Source organism: Anabrus simplex, chromosome 1 (assembly GCF_040414725.1).
Source record: "Anabrus simplex isolate iqAnaSimp1 chromosome 1, ASM4041472v1, whole genome shotgun sequence".
NCBI classification, from domain to species: domain Eukaryota; kingdom Metazoa; phylum Arthropoda; class Insecta; order Orthoptera; family Tettigoniidae; genus Anabrus; species Anabrus simplex.
In genome coordinates, this window is record NC_090265.1 from 827,888,373 (window position 1) to 827,910,056 (window position 21,684).

Here is a 21,684-nt window from a genome sequence, read left to right on the forward strand (position 1 = left end):
GGAAAACCGGAGTACCCGAAGAAAAACCTGTCCCACTTCCGCTTTGTATAGGACAGTTCTCACATCGAGTGACCGAGACTTGAACCACTGAACCCAGCGTTGAGAGACTGGCACGCCGCCGCCTTAAGCACGGAGCCTCTTAAAATCAGGATGTATTGGGAGAGAAACTGACGAAGGATGTTTTTGCAGCCGGCTCAGCGAAACATTGTGAATATGCACCTGTCTTTATGCAAAAAAAACCAAATATTTGCAAAGAGGTTTGAATTCAGTATAATCGATGTGCTCCGTTATCACTTACAAGGGCTCCCGCCAACTTTTCAGAAGGTTATTCGGTGGTTTCATATAAACAATAGACCACGAAGTCACGCTAAAAAAAAAAAGGAAACAGTCTAATCCTCCGATTCCACGTTCCCTTGGAAAATCAACTGAATATCAAATACAATGCCTTAATATCAGAACAGATACGAAGAATAAGCGCTTAATCAAAAGTCCATTGGTCGTGTAAAATATGACATCTTACGTACTCTCAAAAAGGAAGCGTGAAGGAAATGCAACAATAAATTAAAGAGCACAGGGAAAGATGGAGCTCATAAACACTTTAGTAGAAGCATTTTAAACTTCAAAACCTCGTAAAACCTGTTTTTTTTTAAACCGAAAAAACCAGAAATTCACAAATCTTGGTACATTCATTATAAATGTTTAACGTATTTACATTATGGAATTGTAACATACAATAAAGCAAAAAAAAAGTATATTTTTGACTACGTACATGTGTAGGAGAAAAGGGGCTCAGTGCACTGAACTATTATCTTAAGTCTCTGTGTTAGTGTTCATTTTCATTATGATTAGTAAAATAACAAGAGCAATACATAAACTATGAACATTTCTCAAGCCCCTGACAAACACAATATTAAATTTTACAATATTTACAACAATTTATTAGTTACTTTACTAACGTCCATCACATCTCGTAACGTAGGGTACAGTTCATTATCCGTGAGGAGTTTTTGAGAAATAATCACTTGCCTCATTACCATAGTCTCTCATTAACTCTTGAAAGTCAATGAACTTCTCGGCACATATGGGCAAAGCTCCTAGGGAAGAAAAACATTGTGCTATGCTGGGGTAATTAAGTGAAGGTGAGAATTACGCCATGAAGTCAATGATACATTTTCCTTCATAAGCTTCCTCTGGCAGGTCAAATTGGCCATCAGGATGATTGGAAGCATCATGTCTCTTCCGTTTCTCTGCTATGGAGATGGATTCTCAAGCTCCGTTGTAAGTGGTCCTGCAGATCAACAACGTTCCTCGCCTTATCTTTATCTCTGTTGCTGACAGGGATGGAAATGGTGATTTCTTTGCATTGCACTCACTCAAGAAGTTCTTCCAACTCCTAAACATCGTGTGGTCAACTGTTACAACATCGAACTCTTAGGACTTGTGACAAGCACTTTTGATGATAGAGATCTAGTCCCTAGGATCATTTGCCTGGGCATTTGAATTCACCAAACCCAGGTTCTTATCGTTCTCAAGATAGGGCTGGCCCCTTACTGCGAAAGTTAAGGATTTTTTCTCAACGTTCACCATGCTGAAGAGGAACATGAAGAAATTGCAGTTCTTCTATTTACACTACACGAGTCACAGAACATACTCAGGCGTATTACATTAGAATGGTTCTAGATTAAGTGATGCAACAAGGAGCATACATCGTCACTTCTCTTTTTGCCTTCATGCTCCGGATACACATGAAAAACACTTTGGTAAGTGGACAGTACATGTACGTTAAATGCAAACACAGATAAGTCTCCCGAAGTAGACACCATCCGTAGAGACGTTAGGAACAACCACATTTCTCCCACAGTCGAAACAAATTGCCTAAAATTCACACTGACTTTTAAATTTCTCCTTATGTCTTCCTTTTCTCAAACAAAATCCTTCTGTTCTATTTAGCTAATCTCCTGCAACTCGTACACTGAGCGCGAGAAGAATACATTGGGCTCCTTGTTCCGCAGCAGGTATGTGATGAGCCCCTCCCTTCTCTGTATGTTCTTGATTTTTCAGCTCATTTCTGTGGAGGGAGATCCTTATTTCACAGACAGACTTCCCCACAAGGAATTTCAAGTAAACATCTGCAGACGGAGTGAAGATCGACATTTTTCCAAAATTTGCAGTAAGCCCCTTCTTTCCCGTTACCCTTCAAATCTGATATCCTTCTGCAATTTCAAGACTCCGGATAATTGGCAGTGGATAATGCATTGACCGTACACATTCTGAAAAACCTAATCCTGACAGCCCCTCCGTGGTATGAAACCACGCTGGTTTTCATACAACTTCCTCTGCACCATTGACCGCAACCTCCTTTGCAAAATACTTGTGTAAACCTTTCCTGGTACAGTATACTGATCAATGAAATACAGTACCTCGTTAGTCGTTGCCGTCCTTTCTGTCTCTTTGGTTATACTGTGGATAGGTGCATTTACTAATTTCGTCAAATAAGAAGGTACCGTACATTCCATGCTAATCCTATTTCTCTATGAAGACATTTCATCCCTGCTTTGTCCGACTCCATGATTAAATGTTTAGCGTGCAGGTCTTTATTCCAAGAGGTCCCGAGTTCGATTCCCAGCAGGGTCGGGGATTTTGACCTTCATTGGTTAATTATAGTAGAATGAGTTCTTGGTTCAAGGTACTTACAGGGGTTTGACAAGGCTCTAATCTTTCACCTCTGCTGTTCATAGTTTACATGGATCATCTGCTGAATTGTTGTAAGTGGCAGGGAGGGATTCAGTTATGTGAATATTTAGTAGGCAGTCTGGCCTATGCTGACGACTTGGTCTTAATGGCAGATTGTGCCGAAAGCCTTCAGTCTAATATCTTGGAACCTGAAAATAGGTGCGATGAGTATGGTGTGAAAATTATCCTCTGTAAGACTAAATTGATGTCAGTAGGTAAGGAATCCAAGAGAATTGAACGTCATATTGGTGATACAAAGCTGGAACAGGTAGATAATTTCAAGTATTTATGATGTGTGTTCTCCCAGGATGGTGGTATGATAACTGAGATTGAATCAAGGTTCAGTAAAGCTAATGCAGTGTGCTCACCTATTATGGTTAAAATACCCGACTCTACCAGGAATAGAAACTGGGACCCCGTGTGACCAAAGGCCAGCACGCTAACCTTTTCGCCATGTAGCTGGATGACATGAAAGTAGTGAGAATGATTGCTGGTACAAACAGGTGGGTTTAAGGGCAGGAATGAGGAAATTAAGGCTGTTGGGAATGAACTCGATGAATGAGGCTGTACGCACATACAGGCTTCGGTGGTGGGATAATGCGAGGCGAATGGAGGAGGATAGGTTACCTAGGAGAATAATAGACTCTGTTACAGAGGGTCAGAGGAGCAGAGAGAGACGGAGACGACGATGGTTAGACTCTGTTTCTAAGGTTTTAAAGATAAAAAGATACAGAACTAAACGAGGCCATAGAACTAGTTACAAATAGAGGACTGTGGCGGTGATTAGTAAATTCACAAAGAGACTTGCACACTGAATGCTTAAATGCATGACAGTCTATAATGGAGCAGTATGTATAGTTAAATCGAATGGCTCGAGGGCTGGGAGTGTGTGCCGTCTTCATCATTAGGAATCATCTTAAGCAGTACCAGATATTCACATATATGCAGTCCACCTATAGATCGTCTACTAGGGAAAAACCTGCACCAGTCCTCTGAAATAATTCCTTTCTCGTTGAGAATATTTTCAGAACACACTCCACAAGGGGTCCCTAAACCCTTCTTACTGGGGCTACGTGCAAGTAGGGTGGTATCCTACTTCACGATAATTTACTAAGTTCAAAATATTTTAAGCGAGCCTCGGACGGAGTTCCACTTTCGTTTGATGGGCGAGGAATTTCTTGGAAACAATTTCGTGAACGATATTGAATTCGATAGATAATGATGTTTGAATAACGGGAGATAACGAGAAAGAGATAGGGGATTATAAGGTGTTCTTAACAGGTGTTAAGAGGGCAGCGTAGACTTTGAGGTAGGACTCCTCGTCAGGAACACCATAGCACATAACTGTTAGGCATGCAATTAGGGAATTGTATGGACAAATTTAGCGGTTGGAGGAATCAGAACGAGAATTGTGATAGGATAGAGCTAATGGCGATTTTAGTACGAGAATTGGAAATAGAACGGAAGGATATGCGATGGATGGGGAAGATACGGAAGTTAGGATGGGAAGGGTTTAGTAGACTTCTGTGCTGGCATGGGATTATCAGTTACGAATTCATTCTTCAATCATATGGAAGGATAGGGGCACAATATCCATAATACACTATATCACAACTGACTTTGAATTCAGAAACCTATTAGGAACGTGCGAGTATTTCAGGAATATTTTAATGATCACAGACGACTTCAATGAAATATCACCAATCCTAGGAGTTCGCCTCTGTAGCGTCACGGTTAGCACTATTAGCTGCCATCCTTGGGAGCCCGGGTTCGATTCCCGGTACAGCCAGAGACTTAAGAATGGCAGAAGGGCTGGTATGTGGTTAAAATGCTACATACAGCTTACCTCCAATGTGTCCGACTCCATGGCTAAATGGTTAGCGTGCTGGCGTTTGGTCTCAGGGGGTCCAGGGTTCGATTCCCGGCAGGTTCGGGAATTTTAACCATAATTGGTTAATTTCGATGGCACGGGGGCTGGGTGTATGTGTCGTCTTCATCATCATTTTATCCTCATCATGACGTGCAGGTCGCGTACGGGCGTCAAATCAAAAGACCTGCACATGGCGAGCCGGACTTGTCCTCGGCACTAAAAGCCATACGCCATTTCATTACCTCCAATGGGGGTGTGCCTGAAAAGAGCTGCACCATTCCGGGACGAGGACACCAGTTCACTTTTACTTTACCAATCCTAGGATACAGAAAGCTAAGTCATTTTTTTTTTAATTGGCTTTACGTCGCATCGACACAGATAGGTCCTATGCCCAGGTGGCAGATCCTAAACAGTTGTTTACCTCATCTAGTTTTTTCTTTAATATTTTCAACGAACTTGTAATTTTATCTAATATTTCCCTTGATAATAATTTATTTCAATCCCGTACTCCTGGTCCTATAACTGAATATTTGCCCCAATCTGTCATACTGAATACCAACTTTATCTTCATGTTATGAATTTTAGGGAGCAATGAAAGAACATGTATAGATACTCTAAGGCTGTAACCGGTCTGTCTGCAGGCAGATAAGAATTTAATATCTCCCAGACGAGGAAATAAATACCTTCATATAATTAATGAACATGTTCCAATGAACAGACAGCAAGGTTCAGGTTCGAGAGAGAGATAGATTCGCTGACTACTGGGTACTCGAAGCTAGCTAATTACTTTAGAAGCCTTGTTGATTGTTGTGAGTGGCAGCAGGGGATCGTTATTATTGTATCAAGTTGGGAAACCTGCAATCTTTCAGAAAAAAACTACTGTACTCCTATTGGTGAAAGAAGCTCTGCACTACGACGGCCTAAGTTTGGAATAACCCTCTGTAATACAAATAATACTACGTTGTGTGCTGTAGCTTTATCAATATGTAAAAAAATCACTCTTTAGCTACTGAATTAAGAAACAGTCATGAGCCCCTCACAAGCCATGGGCGGAGTCTGCGGGGTCATTTTCGCCGCCACTGCATCGTCGGTGCGACGTAAAGGAAAACTGTAAATATATATGTTTGAAATCTGCTGCTAGTTTCTTATGTTCTCGTTAAAATGTTTAACTCATTCATATCTGTTGTTTTTCATTCAGGTAGGAACGTTACTGTTTATGAAAATTGATCTCCTCAAAGGACGCATTATATGTAAAATTCTTCAATTATTTTGGCATTTGCAGCATGTCCGAATTCATATAAGGTACACTAAAAGACAGTACTGTCCTTTTTCAGCAACTTACAAGTATACATTATTTTTAAAAATTGATTAATTGGAAGTTACATGCACCATAATGTAAAATAGCATTTATTTACTGATAACATCGAAAACTTGAGGATTACGTTACCTAGTGAATGTTCCTGTTCCGTCATTCTACCTCCAATAAATAAAAAGTAAAATAAAATCATCAGTTGTCCCCCTCTATGGTGTATTGTTTAGTGTGATTACCTGTCACCTCCGGAGGCCCGGGTTCGATTCCCGGCTCTGCCATGAAACTTGAAAAGTGGTCCGAGGGCTGGAACGGGGTCCACTCAGCCTCCGGAGGTCAACTGAGTAGAGGGGTTATCGATTTCGACCTCAGCCATCCTAGAAGTGGCCCTCCGTGGTTTTTCACTTCTCCAGGCAAATGCCGAGAAGGTACCTAACTTAAGGCCACGGCCGCTTCCTTCCCTCTTCCTTGTCAATCCCTTCCGATCTTCTCATCCCCATGCAAGGCCCCTGTTCAGCATAGCAGGAGAGGCCGCCCTTGAGGCGATAGATGTGGGATCCGTCGGCTGAGTCCGAGGGAATAAACACCGCTGGAGGGTAAAGTGAATAAGAGAGGGAGAAAGAAAGAAAAAAAGAAAGAAAGAAAGAAAATCATCAGCAGAACTTGGATTTTAGGCAAAAACCTCTTTTGTTCCTGAAGAGACAACTTAAACCGAGGTTGTATTTACACATTTCAGGTATTTACAAGGGTAGAAACGGTGGTCCTATACTGCCTAAAAGTGCCTAAGTTGACGTTAGTACCTATATTTGCCTATATTCTTATAATACTTACACCATCGTAGCCTACCGGTCAGTGTTACAGCATTAGCTGCTATCCTCGGGGGCCCGGGTTCGATTCTCTGTACTGCCAGATATTTAAGGAAAGGCAGGCGGCTGGTATGTGGTTGAAATGGTACATGCAGCTCACTTCCATTGAGAGTGTGCCTGAAATGAGCTGCAGCTCCTCGGGATGAGGATACGAGTTTACTTACTGCCCCCTAACTCGATTGAAATGCTTTTAATTTATTCCAAGGAAGTAACATATTTGCTGACTCGTTTTCAGAATAAGAGAAGTCTTAACATAGGGAAGCCATCAACCACACTCCCGGAAGGCCTTAAGAACTTCCCGCAGTACACTGACTTAGCAAATGTCATGGGATAGTCACCTAATAGCGTGTGGGGCCTCCTCTGGCCCTGCGAACTGCAGTGAGACGCCGTGGAAGTGAGTCGACAAGTCCCTGGTAGTCCTCTGGACGCAGCTGACACCAAATCGTTTTTCAGAGCGGCCGCCAATGCTGGTATGTTCATGGGTGCAGGATCCATGGCACGGAGACTGCGTTCCAGGACATCCCAGATATACTTGATAGGGTTCATATCGGGGCTCCTGGGTGGCCATGGCAGTCGTTGGACCTCCGCTGCATGTTCCTTGAACCATTCCCGGGCGACGTGGGAGCAGTGTGGCGGCGCGTTATCATCTTGAAACACCGCAGAACCGTCTGGGCGCTGGAAGGCCAAAAATGGGAGGAGATGGTCTCCGAGCAGCTCAACATACCGCGTACCATTCAAAGTATCTTCCAGAACAACTAGAGGGCCCATTCCACACCAGGAAAATGCACCCCAGACCATAACAGAGACACCAGCGCCCTGGACCACACCTTCGAGACAGGCGGGATCCATCGCTTCATGTGGTCTGCACCATACACGGTGCCTCTCATCGGCATGCAGTTGAAATCGTGATTCGTCCGACCATATCACGTTACGCCGTTGTTCCAGTGTCCATCCCTGGTGACTGGTGAAAATGCGCGTCGTTGTGCCCGATGACGTTGGGTTAACAGTAGCACCCGTGTGCGGCGCCGGGTCCCATACTTCATAGAAACCATGTTTCTACGGATTGTCCACTGGGAGACGTGTCTAGCACGGACTGTGTTGAATTGAGCCGTGATTTGTAGCACGGTTGCCCGTCTGTCATTACTGACAATCCGTCTCAGATGTCGCCGTTCACGGTTGTCGAGGGTGGCTGGACGGCCGGTCGTTCGTCTGTTGTGGACGGTGACACCCGCATTCAACCATTCACGGTACACCCTGGATACGGCTGATCGTGTGAAGCCGAATCCCAGCACCACTTCCGAAATCGCACTTCCCATCCATGGGGCACCGACCACCATACCCCGTTCGAACGGTGTCAGCTCGCGACGACGTTCCATGTTATAGTGTAAGGGCACACAGGAAGCGGTGCGGCGCGGGGCGGTCCGGGCCGGTCCGGGGCGGTATGGACAAGTACGTACTGAGCTATGGGACTGCACAAACAAACAGCGACTTGAAGCGAGCCGGAGCGGCGCGACGCGGCGCGGGCTAACTTGGAACAGTCGAGTTTGTTTTCTTGAGGCGGGTAGACGCGGGCTGCACGTTGTACCATGGACGGCGAACTACTTATTAACGCGGTATTTGCTAGACCGCCTATTTGGCAATCGAGGCACAAGCATTATCGCAACAGAGGTGTGATTGAGAAGCTGTGGGATGAAATAGGAAGAGCAATGAATACAAGTAAGTACCTAGCTATATTTCGTAAAACAACACAGAATACTGGTATGGTTATATAATGTTGATGTTAGACTATTTCTAAAGATATTCTTTTCAATTCAATTCAGTTCAGTTGTATTCTAACTACTATAGTTTATGAAATAATAAAGTTAACCACACTTTTAGACACTATAGTCTCCTCTCAAAAGTCTTTGTGTTTTTAAATAGTTGGCAAATTTATCTCTGATCTCCTGTGCTCGAGATGTGTATCTGTTATTTCTCCTATGTTTGTGTAGAGTTGTGGCTTCTCTGAACACGGGGTCATTTTCACCATCTTTGTCCCTCACAACATTGTGGAGAACACAAGCCCACTTTATTATTGTTATAGCGCGGGGTACTGTCGTTTCAATGTCTTTCTGAAGAATGCGACATTTTGAGTAAAGTATGTCGAAAGCACAATCAATACACCTCCGAGCTCATGACAATCTATAATTGAAGGTTGTTTTTGCAGGAGTCAGATCATTCCGCGCATATGGTTTCAGCAGGTACGTTTTCAATGGATATGCTTCATCTGCAATGAGAACGTTTGGTAATATTTGGAAAGAAGTAGGAAGTTCGCAGTCTGGGGGCATATTGAAAGTGTTGTTTTCGAGGCTTGCATATAGTGCAGAAGCAGCAAACGTATCGCCGTCATTCTGGCTACCTTTCGCACCTACGTCAATGGCTAAGAATTTGTATTCCGGATCAGACACACCTTGCAGGACTACTGAGAAAAACCTTTTTTTTAGTTCTTGAATTCCGATCCAGAATGTGGAGGACATTTTATTCTGCAGTTCTTTCCATCAAGTGCTCCTACACAATTTGGCAAGTTCCATAAGTCCCAAAACCCCGCTCTTGATTGCTTTAATTATTCAGTAATGGCCACGGGCATATGATCTTCCACTAGGTTTTTCCACAGTAATTTGCACGAATCTATCCCAATAGACTTCACGCTTCAATATCCCATTCAGAAGGAATAAGCCAGCATTTGAAATGAAGCACCTGTGGCTAAATACCAAAAACAAAATCAAATTAATATATCAGCAACAATAGTTGTAATTTGTTATCAAAATATATGTAAAAAAACATTTGATAGATTTTACAGCAACGGGGTGACAGCAATTGCCGTTACCCTTAAAAATTAAATAAGTTATGAAATTAAATAAAACACTAAGTGATAAGGACCTCCAACGCTGCCAGTTCTAAAGATAAAATTTATCTATACTACATAGTATAAAAATGGGGGTAGTGTCTGTTACTCTTTTACTGAAACCCGGCTTGACCTACTATACCAAGCTACCCCATTAACTCAGAAAACAAGTTTGTTGCAGAAATGTTTTTACTTTTTTTTCAGAAGTTGAAGCCCGAAGTAAATGGAAGAACATGAGAGATCATTACAGAAAGGAATTGGAAAAGATGATGAAATACAAATCTGGTGATGCCGACGGTAAAACGCAACTTTCGACCTGGCCATTTTTTGAGTTGCTCTACTTGTTGAAAGATGAGATGAATCCAAGTACAACATCTGGAAACCTGAACCCGTCTCCTACGATTTCATCCCCGTATGCCAACCGACATGAACTTCGATGAACTTGATGATAGCGGCGATGGTACGCAGTCACAAAAATAGGACGGTGTGGAGGAGGTAGAAGGCGAGTGTTCGACTGTTGCATCACGTTCTGAAACTCCCTCAATTATGTCCCACCCTAGCTCAAGTTTCGGTTCTCAAAATCCCCGTAAGAGGAAAATAAATGTGCAAGATGTCGTAGCAAAGAAAATGTTACTGGTAGAAGAGCAAAAAGTCGAACTCCTTAAAATATTAATGAACAATGTGAAGATTATCACTTTTTAATGAGCTTGCTGCCTCTTTTTAAAGGTATGTCACCTTTAGAAAAGTTAACAATGAGAAATAAAATTACGCAGCTGTTCATTGATGCGAAAATGGCTAAATCAGATCATGGTGGTGCTTTTGGAACATTTCATTACATCGACGAAGAACGTATACCTTCTAACCATGAGACTCCACAACAGCAGTGGTAAAATATAAAGAAATATCTACATTGAAACAGTTTGTGTTTTACATTGTCATTCAAAAAGTTTCCTCAGAGGATCTTTAATTCTGATTTCATTTGTTTTATAAAATGTCATGGCTCCAATACATTTAGTATATTTTAAAAAGCATGTACTCTAACCTTCATTTACCACCTCTACCAGCTCATTTATTTTCAAATGCAAAAGTAATGCTGATATAAGCCATATGAACCTGACTTACCTCGGACAAACAACTAGTCTTTCCTCTGGACCGATAGGTTTTCTCCAGTTGGTTGTTTGTTTTTCCAGATCGTTTTTAACTTTGCTAAGGATATAATCAAATGTTGATATTGACATTCTTGTGTAATGTAAAAAGTGTTCCTCGTGCTTTCTTTAAACTGGAAATAAGTGATGATACTCTCCATGAACAGCTCTCCTCAAACAGACTTCATTTACCCACCCTCTCCTCCGCCGTCGCTTCAAAATTGTCAATTTAAAAAAGTTACTTGCACAGAGGATACTTGTACGTGCAGCTTTGTGCAGTGCCATGTTGTCGATTACCGCCTGTACGATATCGCGTCCTGTGTGTGCAATACCCGCGCAGACGACGCGCCGCCCCGGCCCGGCACGCCCCGAGCCGCGCCGCGCCGCGTCCTATGTGCCCTTACACATATTGATGCGAGCTGAAGAGAAGACTAGCGGGGCGTGAGGTGGGACACGGGGGAGCAGCTTTCTCTCTCTGTCGTCTCGGCTATGGCTCTTCCTAAAACTATCGTCAGCCAGCCAGCAGCCAGTCTGCCTTTGATGATGCAAGTGGCCAGTCGAACAGTTCGGTAGCGTTCATCTTGTCTACGTGTCGTAAGTGTTGAACAGCGATTTAAATACTGAGGCTTACATAACTGTGTTATAAAACATTTATGTTATTATAGTGCTACTTTGTATTACAATTATGGAACCCTGCCGGAAGAAAGGAAAGACTATCCACAGCGAAGCCAGGGAGGTTATCAGGCATGTTATCCAAGAATGTGATGAAGAGGCACGAGAAGGGCAACTGAAACACTTACTGAGGCAAACTAATTTGCGTGTATCTAATTACACGGGCATTTCAGTCAGCACAGTGAGTAGAATTCGCAAGGAAAGTACAGCAGCTGGCGATACGTCACTATCAACACCAGGGAAGCATCGCCCACAGCCCGAAGAAAGAAAAGTGCAATGTGATGGGTTTAATAGAGATGTAATAAGAGAAGTAATTCAAGACTTTTATGTAGTCCAGAAGAAAGTGCCTACTTGCCCCAAGCTTTTGAGTGCCATCAAGGAGAAAATCAAATTTCCGTGGGGCGTTCATTCCTTGAGGCGAATTTTAAGAGACATGGGATTTAAGTGGAAGAAGTGTCAGAATTTCAGAAAAATTTTGGTGGAGCGCCCAAACATTGTCAGTTGGCGCTGTAGGTATTTAAGAGCTATGCGACGTTATAGAAGTGATAATCGTTCTATTGTTTATATAGATGAAACATGGGTAGATAATAATTTAACATTTAATAAGTGTTGGCAAAGTGACAATCAACCTGGTGTTATGACCAACAGAAGCTCATCGAATCGCTTAATTATTGTACACGCGGGATGTGAAGATGGGTTCCTGGAAGGAGCGTTGGTTATTTTTAAGGCCGGGAAAACATCAGGAGATTATCATGGCCAGATGAACGCAGAGAATTTTGAGAAGTGGATTCGTGAGAAGCTGTTGCCTAACCTCCCTAAGAACAGTGTTATAGTGTTAGATAATGCTTCGTATCATTGTGTGCAACAGAACAAACCCCCCACGAAGTATGCTGTTAAGAAGGAAATGAAAAGCTGGCTAGAAAGGAACTATGTGCCATACGGTGAGGATATGAGAAAATCGGAGCTCTTTCATTTGATTGAAATTAATAAAGGTCCCGAGAAAATCTTCCGGATTGATGAGATGTCAAGGTCGCATGGGCATGACGTAATTCGTTTGCCGCCTTACATGTGCGAGTTTAATGCCATTGAACTGGCTTGGTCAAAGGCAAAGAGGATTGTACGGGAAAGCAATGTTACCGGGGACATTTCCATGGCAAAGCTTGAAGCCGTAACGAGAACTGCAATTTCTTCTATTACCAAAGCAGACTGGGAAGGATATTGTTCCCACGTTCGTAACAGTGAGGAAGAGTACTGGAAGAACGATGGACTGATGGAAGACGCGCTCGAAGAATTCATCATATCTCTGGATAGTGACTCTAATGAATCAAGCGAAGACCAGTTTTCCTCGTCCGAATCCGAACTTGCTCATCCCCTAACAGACAGTGAGTAACCCATCGAAGATGCTCTTCAAATACTTCTTCGTAGGGTTTCTGTTAATTCGTTCGTGTAACTTTAAGTAAGTGTTCACCTTAGGAAATATTGTTTTTAATGATATTTTACTTCGTTATTTCGTGTATCATCAAGAAGTGTGACATAGGGACACAAGGCTTGCTGAAGCTAATTTAGGCCTACAGACTATTGTTTTAAATGTTAATTTATTTGATGGTTGTGTGTGTCAAGAAAGTGACATAGGGCCACAAGGCTTGCTGAAGCTAATTTAGGCCTACAGTCTATTGTTTTAAATGTTAATTTATTTAATAGTATTGTGTATAAAAAATGTGACATAGGGACACAAGGCTTACTGAACCTAATTTAGGCCTACAGTCTATTGTTTCAAATGTTAATTTATTTGATGGTTGTGTGTGTCAAGAAAGTGACATAGGGCCACAAGGCTTGCTAAAGCTAATTTAGGCCTACAGTCTATTGTTTTAAATGTTAATTTATTTCATAGTATTGTGTATAAAAATGTGACATAGGGACACAAGGCTTGCTGAAGCTAATTTAGGCCTACAGTCTATTGTTTTAAATGTTAATTTATTTGGTGGTTGTGTGTGTCAAAAAAGTGACATAGGGTCACAAGGCTTGCTCAAGCTAATTTAGGCCTTCAGTCTATTGTTTCAAATGTTAATTTATTTCATAGTATTGTGTATAAAAATGTGACATAGGGACACAAGGCTTGCTGAAGCTAATTTAGACCTACAGTCTATTGTTTTAAATGTTAATTTATTTGATGGTTGTGTGTATCAAGGAAAGTGACATAGGGACACAAGGCTTGCTGAAGCTAATTTAGGCCTACAGTCTATTGTTTTAAATGTTAATTTATTTGATGGTTGTGTGTGTCAAAAAACTGACATAGGGACACAAGGCTTGCTGAAGCTAATTTAGGCCTACAGTCTGTTGTTTTAAATGTTAATTTATTTAATAGTATTGTGTATAAAAAATGTGACATAGGGATACAAGGCTTACTGAACCTAATTTAGGCCTACAGTCTATTGTTTCAAATGTTAATTTATTTCATAGTATTGTGTATAAAAATGTGACATAGGGACACAAGGCTTGCTGAAGCTAATTTAGGCCTACAGTCTATTGTTTTAAATGTTAATTTATTTGATGGTTGTGTGTATCAAGGAAAGTGACATAGGGACACAAGGCTTGCTGAAGCTAATGTAGGCCTATAGTCTATTGTTTTAAATGTTAATTTATTTGATGGTTGTGTGTGTCAAAATGTGACATAGGGACACAAGGCTTGCTGAAGCTAATGTAGGCCTATAGTCTATTGTTTTAAATGTTAATTTATTTGATGGTTGTGTGTGTCAAAAAAGTGACATAGGGACACAAGGCTTGCTGAAGCTAATTTAGGCCTACAGTCTATTGTTTTAAATGTTAATTTATTTGATGGTTGTGTGTGTCAAGAAAGTGACATAGGGCCACAAGGCTTGCTGAAGCTAATTTAGGCCTACAGTCTATTGTTTTAAATGTTAATTTATTTCATAGTATTGTGTATAAAAATATGACATAGGGACACAAGGCTTGCTGAAGCTAATTTAGGCCTACAGACTATTGTTTTAAATGTTAATTTATTTGGTGGTTGTGTGTGTCAAAAAAGTGACATAGGGACACAAGGCTTGCTGAAGCTAATTTAGGCCTACAGCCTATTGTTTTAATGTTAATTTGTTTGATGGTTGTGTGTGTCAAGAAAGTGACATAGGGTCACAAGGCTTGCTGAAGCTAATTTAGGCCTACAGTCTATTGTTTTAAATGTTAATTTATTCAATAGTATTGTGTATAACAAATGTGACATAGGGACACAAGGCTTGCTGAAACTAATTTAGGCCTACAGTCTATTGTTTTAAATGTTAATTTATTTGATGGTTGTGTGTATCAAGGAAAATGACATAGGGACACAAGGCTTGCTGAAGCTAATTTAGGCCTACAGTCTATTGTTGTAAATGTTAATTTATTTGATGGTTGTGTGTGTCAAAAAAGTGTCATAGGGACACAAGGCTTGCTGAAGCTAATTTAGGCCTACAGTCTATTGTTTTAAATGTTAATTTAATAGTATTGTGTATAAAAAATGTGACATAGGGACACAAGGCTTACTGAACCTAATTTAGGCCTACAGTCTATTGTTTCAAATGTTAATTTATTTCATAGTATTGGGTATAAAAATGTGGCATAGGGACACAAGGCTTACTGAACCTAATTTAGGTCTACAGTCTATTGTTTCAAATGTTAATTTATTTCATAGTATTGGGTATAAAAATGTGACATAGGGACACAAGGCTTGCTGAAGCTAATTTAGGCCTACAGTCTATTGTTTTAAATATTTTGCGATTAATAATATTCTATAAAATTATGTTCTTCAGTAAACTAACTGGTCGAATAATGAATAAGTTATTTTCCCTCTCACCCATTTCAGACGGTACAGCACTGGGTTTCTGAGCTTACAATAAGTTTGTGGGTTCAATCTCGGCCAAGTGCAATGGTATTTGAAGGTGCTGAACTACGTCAGTGTCGTGTCGAATGCTTTAACGACACATAAAGTAACCCTTGCGGCACAGAATTCGTGACGCACAAGCGGGAACATTGTTATACAGAATAGTAGAATAGAATACCCCTTCCCCGAGTTCCGGATCGGCTGGAAAGAGTAATCATTTATTGCTATTTTTGATATGAATGCCCTTCTTGTATCTATTACCACATTAAACATTATAATTACTCCTAATCATTATTTACACCCAATCTTAAATTGCAGTTTTTAATTTTGTTTCCTTATAATTCTTTTTGTCCTAGACATTAACAGTGTTATATTGTCTAGAACAACACGTATCTTGCCCGTACTCCTATTATTAATTAGTGTAAAATTGTTTATACGTCCGAACAGATTTCTCCTTAGCTTACAATAGACATTATATATTAACTGAATGAGGGAATGACTGCATGTCTGGATGAGTTGCATGATTGGATCGTAATCATAAAAATTGTTATACGCGCATATATTCAATCTGGTTCATTATTATTATTATTATTATTATTATTATTATTATTATTATTATTATTATTATTATCTTCACGTAACGAACACGCCGGTACATGTGTGTGTGAGAGAGAATGCATTCGTAACTCGGCACACTGACGAACGAAATTGACCTGCCTGTAGCTCACTTCTTGAAACTTACTATATTTGAAATATAGGAAATAAATATCGTCCTCTTTTTAGTGATCTAATCGTCATGGGACATTTTGTAAAAATGTGTAAAAAGTATTATAATAATTAATGCAGTATATATATTAAAATAAAAAATAATAACAGAAGCTCTTTCGATTTGCACCTTGAGGATGGACTCCGCTCCTGATAAAATCGAATGTTGGCATAAATTCCCAGTGTCAGTGGAAATTAACCTAGATTACTATTAGTTGGAAACTGCCTTGTCTTACTATTTCGCTGGTCAGATGTAGTCTATTAACAGATGAATAATGTTACCCACCTGCGATATATAAAAATACATCGAGTGCCTCGCAGGAAGAGACCAGCAAAGGACACTGCGACTGCGAGGACGAACGTTTTCAGAAACGCAAGTACATACACCAGCTTGGTGACGTGAAGCCAGGGACGAGGGGAGAAGCGAGGCCTAACGCAATCCCGGCCACATTCCTAGCGGAACTCTTCTCTTTAGCTCCCATCAATACCTGTGACATGCACAGCCGCTGCTCACAAGGTCTCCTATACAATTGCCACTGACAAAGGGGGCGTGTGGTGCGCAGACAACACACCTGCGCATCAGTGCTCCGCTATCCCATGACATTTGCTCACTCAGTGTAAACACGCCCGTAGTCTGTGCGTCACGAGGTTAAAGAGTGTGTCCATTGACCTCATGGAAACAAATCTCTTCATTTCATTTCAATATTTCCGTTTGTTCAGTGTGTGCCTTATTCCGAAAGTGTAGGCTTCCAAGTCGCCCTAATTAAGCAGTGGTTTCAGGAGATTCCCCCATTTCACATTGGATGGTAAAATTATATTCTGTGACATTTTCAGCTGTGGACTCTCATTTTCAATGTTCTGCTTGACCAGCGAAAACAATTTGGTAATTAAAAGAAAGAAAAATATAGTGCCGTCAAATTGTTGAGTTAGCGTCAATTGTTGTACAGTGAGGGTCAGAAGAAAACAGAATGTACACAAGGTGGTCGGATAGGATTGATGAAAGTGAGGAACTTGACACAACTAACTAGAAACAATGAGAAATCCGTGGTCGGCAACCTACGCTCCTAAGATGAAAGCCGACGGATCCTCTTTTAATCGCCTCTTACGACAGGGGGGTGGGTGACAGAAGAGACGGAAGAAACAGGTGACCAGTCATGATAAAACTAGGAGGATTAGTGACTCAGTTGCAACGCTGAGGGGATCATAAAAGCTTTCCATTATAAAAACAGCTGCGAGACACAGACGCAGCAGATCCAATACAGAAATATAAATGCTTAGGGTTAATAAACAAATACAAGCATAGATTGCTGTTCAAATATAGATGAGGTGGATAGAAGAAACCTGAAGTCAGGGTGTCGACTCAGCATCCCCCAAAAACAGGGAGAAGAAGGATTTTAAAAATAATAACAGAAGAAAAGGAAGAAAAAGGGGGTTCATCATTCGTAACCCTAGCAATATCAAGATATTTTTGCCCCTACATTACAAATGGGGGAGTATAAGTGGGTACGTTGAGGGCATTTTCCATTTTCCGAAATTCCACTCTCGGCAGCCTCCAAAAAATTGCCTGTTTTCCCAAAAGTCACCCATTGTAGGTAAAACTGCCGAAAGTGAATTTTATAGAAAAGTGGAATATACGCCAAACGTACCCATTTACAACAAAATAGAAAGCCCAGAAATCTATTTAAAAAGATTAGTCGCTATCACTATTGCTATCGCTGTCAACTTTATCATTAATGAAACCAATTTTATGTATTTGCTTTTCATCTCCTAGGTAATGTAAACATGAAAAGCAAACATGTGTTTTTGTGAATTATTTAACTGTTGAGTATACCTCTCTATATAAAATAAGAGCTTTGTCTGTACATTGCTCAGAATTTGAAAAGAATGGCCTTTTTGTATCAGTCATGTCCACAGTAACAAGAAAATGCACTTTTTACTTTTCCGCAATGTCTGTCTGTCTATCTGTCTGTCTGTCTGTCTGTCTGTCTGTCTGTCTGTCTGTCTGTCTGTCTGTCTGTCTGTCTGTCTGTCTGTCTGTACACGTATCACGAGAAAACGACTGAAGAGAATTCAATGAAAATCGGTATGTAAAGTCGGGGGACGAGCCACTATAATCTAGGTTATAAATCATTTTATTCACGCTGAATTAAATGATAGTTTAGGAGACGGCCTGAAATTTAATTCTCAAATATGTGTATTATTATTGTTCCTATCGATAAAATACTAGATAATTAAGTTATATAGAATTAAATTTGCGATCATTTATGACTTATAGGCTACATGTTTATCGTACCACCTATGATAACACAGATATTCATGAATTTGCATTTTTATTGCTAAGTCCATATCAACGCCGAGCCACGAGAAAATGGGTTAACAGAATTTAGTGAACATCGGTATATAGAGTCGGAGAATAAGAAACTACAGTCTAAACTATAAACAATGTTATTCACCCTGGATGAAATTGTAGTTTAGGGGAAGGCGCCTAAAAATTATACAGACTGGTATGTAATAGCAACTTCTGGCTCGGGGAGGAAAGCAACGGGAAACTACCTCGCTCCTCATTTCCCTAGTACGCCTCTTCAGTGATGCCTAGGCCATCTATGACAGCTGATGGCGGAGCTGTTGAGGATCCAACCAGCCTTAGGGCTGAAGACTGAACATACATACATACATACATACATACATACATACATACATACATACATACATATGTTACTGGTCCAGTCGAAAAGTACTACATAACAAAAGTTAAAGAGAATCAATTTCCGATCATTTATATTTTATTCAGTTTTATCGTACCGACTATGATAAGATGGTATTTCAGAGTCGGAAGAATACTAAATGTGAAGGCCTACAATATCGAAAGCGCATAATATTAATCAAAAATAACTTTACATTGACCATTGTTTGCTGTGATATTCTTTCTCTCTTATGCTGCCATTCAACTACGATAGATGGGATTGCTGCGTACCGAGTATAACAGCCCGACTGAATACTACCGGGAAATAGCTGAGGAGTTAGAAAATTTTCTTCTTTAGCATGCCATTTCTCTGGTTCATATATTTTTTCTGTCCAGCTCCATGGCTAAATGGTTAGCGTGCTGGCCTTTGGCCACAGGGGTCCCGGGTTCAATTCCCGGCAGGGTCGGGAATTTTAACCATAATTGGTTAATTCCGCTGGCACTGGAGCTGGGTGTATGTGTCGTCTTCATCATCATTTAATCCTCATCACGACGCGCAGGTCACCTACGGGAGTCAAATCAAAAGACCTGCATCTGGCGAGCCGAACTTGTCCTTGGGCACTCCCGGTACTAAAAGCCATACGCCACTTAATTTTTCATATATTTTCTGATAATGCTGGTATGTAACACAATTGTTCATCATAGTCTTCCAGCTATTCGATCCCTAATCTGACGCGCTATTTTGAATGAGTAGTATGCACACTTAAGCCAGAGGCTCACTCAGTAGTAGCCAAATTACCAGTGAAGAGCGGGTTTCTCCTCTGGCTTGGAGCAAAAATTTGCCGCCAGTGTAGTGAATTTACATTTTCCGACTCATCGGGTAGGCCTACTCCTAGGAAACAGATTAGTAAAAGGGAATAGTTTTTGCCCTGGGACTCTCTACTATTCCCCCCCCCCCCCGCCGAAGAAAGACATTTCAATTAGGAAAACCACTAAGACAGTCTTTCTGAGGATGCAAAAAGGCAGGTGTAGAGCGAGTGTCTGCTATTATAATGAAAACTCTCCAATCTGATTGTGACTAAAGGTAGGCAAGCGGGCCTACCATTACATTGAAAATTCCCTAACACAGTCTTCATATAAGAAAAGAAGTTTGATGACTTCCCCTTCGCGTTTCTAGGGTAAGGTTAAGAGCTACGCAATTTAATACAATCTTGCTCACAACGTGTACACTACCTAACCTAGAATTCTGTATACGATGTAGAATTCCGTTGTGAAGCATGGGTACATCAGCTAAATTTTAATTTTTGACTGAAACGATCCTGTAGATATACCTGAAATTCTCTTTCCTTTCCTCGTAATTTAACAATTATGCGTTTTCCAAATTTAGTTTGAATTTAAATTCTTTTATAAGAAATGTATCATCGACTTTTAAGTCTTTTAGTTTAATAGTTGGTATGTTTTGACATTGACCTACTTGTTGAATCTTTTTCAAATGTGCCATTTCTTAGAGAGAAAATTGTAGAAAATTAATAACCATAGGGAAGGGTATCAAAATTTGTAAGTATCTCTCTCTTATCATATTGAAATGGAAAGTTTTAACACTTTTATTAACTATTTTTTGTTTTTGTATTTCTCGTGATTTGATTATATTCTAACTGTATTTTATTATTCTGAGAATTTTCTATCATTTTGATCATTGCTTTTTCATTTAATTTTTGTGTGTTTTGATAATTTAAAGTAAATCCTTTTATTTTTGTTACATGAATGCCATCGTTTGCTTCAAAACAATAACTTTTAGGACCTGTTGATGCCCATTCTTTAATCTATTTACCACCTAACTAGTTAGTCCGTTCTTCTAACATACAGCCTGTTTTAATATTGTCTGTACCATTATCTTTATATACTATACGATCCGTGTCGAAATATATTTCATTTTCACTTAACTTATAATTATAACATATTGTATGATCTTAATCTGGCATTAGATGTAGTAAAGGCTCCTATAAAGACTTTGTATTAATATTATTTTCAAAATAATAATCTTTATAGTTACATGTTATTTGAACCATTTCGTTGATAAAGTTTATATTTATGTTATATAATCTATCATCTAACAATATTTCATAAAATCGTTCTAAATTTGTTACATATTCAGTTTTACTCATGTTTTGTCTTTGGCGAAATTTACCCCATAAACTGTTTAAACATATTTTAGCTACTGTTCTTTTTACAAGATTTTTTCTATCGTTTCTTTATCCAATAGCATACCTAATTTTCCTTCGACTGTTTTTATATATTTATCTTCGCTTTTAAAATCGTCTTTCCAAGGACTAGTTTGCAATTTTTTCATAAAAACTCTTACATGTTATAGCTCATTACTTTTTTCCAAATGCCAAACCTCACAAATTTTTATAATTTTATAACCTTTTTGAATAGCTTTATTTACTTCTTTAGTCGTCCATTTACCTACAAAACTTCTTTCTTTTTCGGTGTGTGGGCATTCTTCTTGTATTTGTTCCTCTGAACATTTTAAACAAAAAGGAAAGCGAGTTGGGTCCTTCCTCTACCATGGAAGTATAGTTACACCGGATGGGAGAGCAGGGGAAGATGTTCGAAGCCGTATCCAGAAGACAAATGGTGCGTTTGTCCAGCTCTACCCCATGTAGAAGAATAGAAACATCTCCAGGAAGACTAAGCTTCGCGTCTTCAACAACATTGTAAAGTCGATTCTTCTGTATGGCTGTGAAACATGGAAAGTTAAAAAAACAGGTCAATAACCAGCTGTAGGTATTCATTAATAGATGTCTGCGTCGCATAACAAATGTGAGGTGGCCGGACATAATCTCGAATGAAGATCTTTGGATCGCGACCAATCAGCAGCCG

General features: G+C 40.1%; 2 protein-coding genes across 2 annotated transcripts in view; both read left to right on the forward strand.

The window, feature by feature from the left end:
- The window catches only part of LOC136873899 (pyrimidodiazepine synthase), a 120,699-nt gene that overhangs the window by 22,061 nt on the left and 76,954 nt on the right, over nt 1–21,684 (forward strand). The gene's annotated exons all lie outside the window — the stretch shown is intronic.
- On the forward strand, nt 8,365–12,866 carry LOC137497071 (uncharacterized). The gene is made up of 3 exons (XM_068225707.1): nt 8,365–8,494; nt 11,470–11,819; nt 11,856–12,866. The coding sequence occupies exons 1-3, from the start codon at nt 8,365–8,367 to the stop codon at nt 12,864–12,866; spliced, it is 1,491 nt and encodes a 496-aa protein (XP_068081808.1).

Excerpts from the sequence above, each read along its gene's own strand:
- LOC137497071 (XM_068225707.1), top strand. The coding sequence starts at position 8,365 with ATGGACGGCGAACTACTTATTAACGCGGTATTTGCTAGACCGCCTATT. Across the intron at positions 8,495-11,469 it reads AGGAAGAGCAATGAATACAA|TGCTACTTTGTATTACAATT; the intron begins GTAAGTACCTAG and ends ATGTTATTATAG. Across the intron at positions 11,820-11,855 it reads TTTATGTAGTCCAGAAGAAA|GAGAAAATCAAATTTCCGTG; the intron begins GTGCCTACTTGC and ends AGTGCCATCAAG.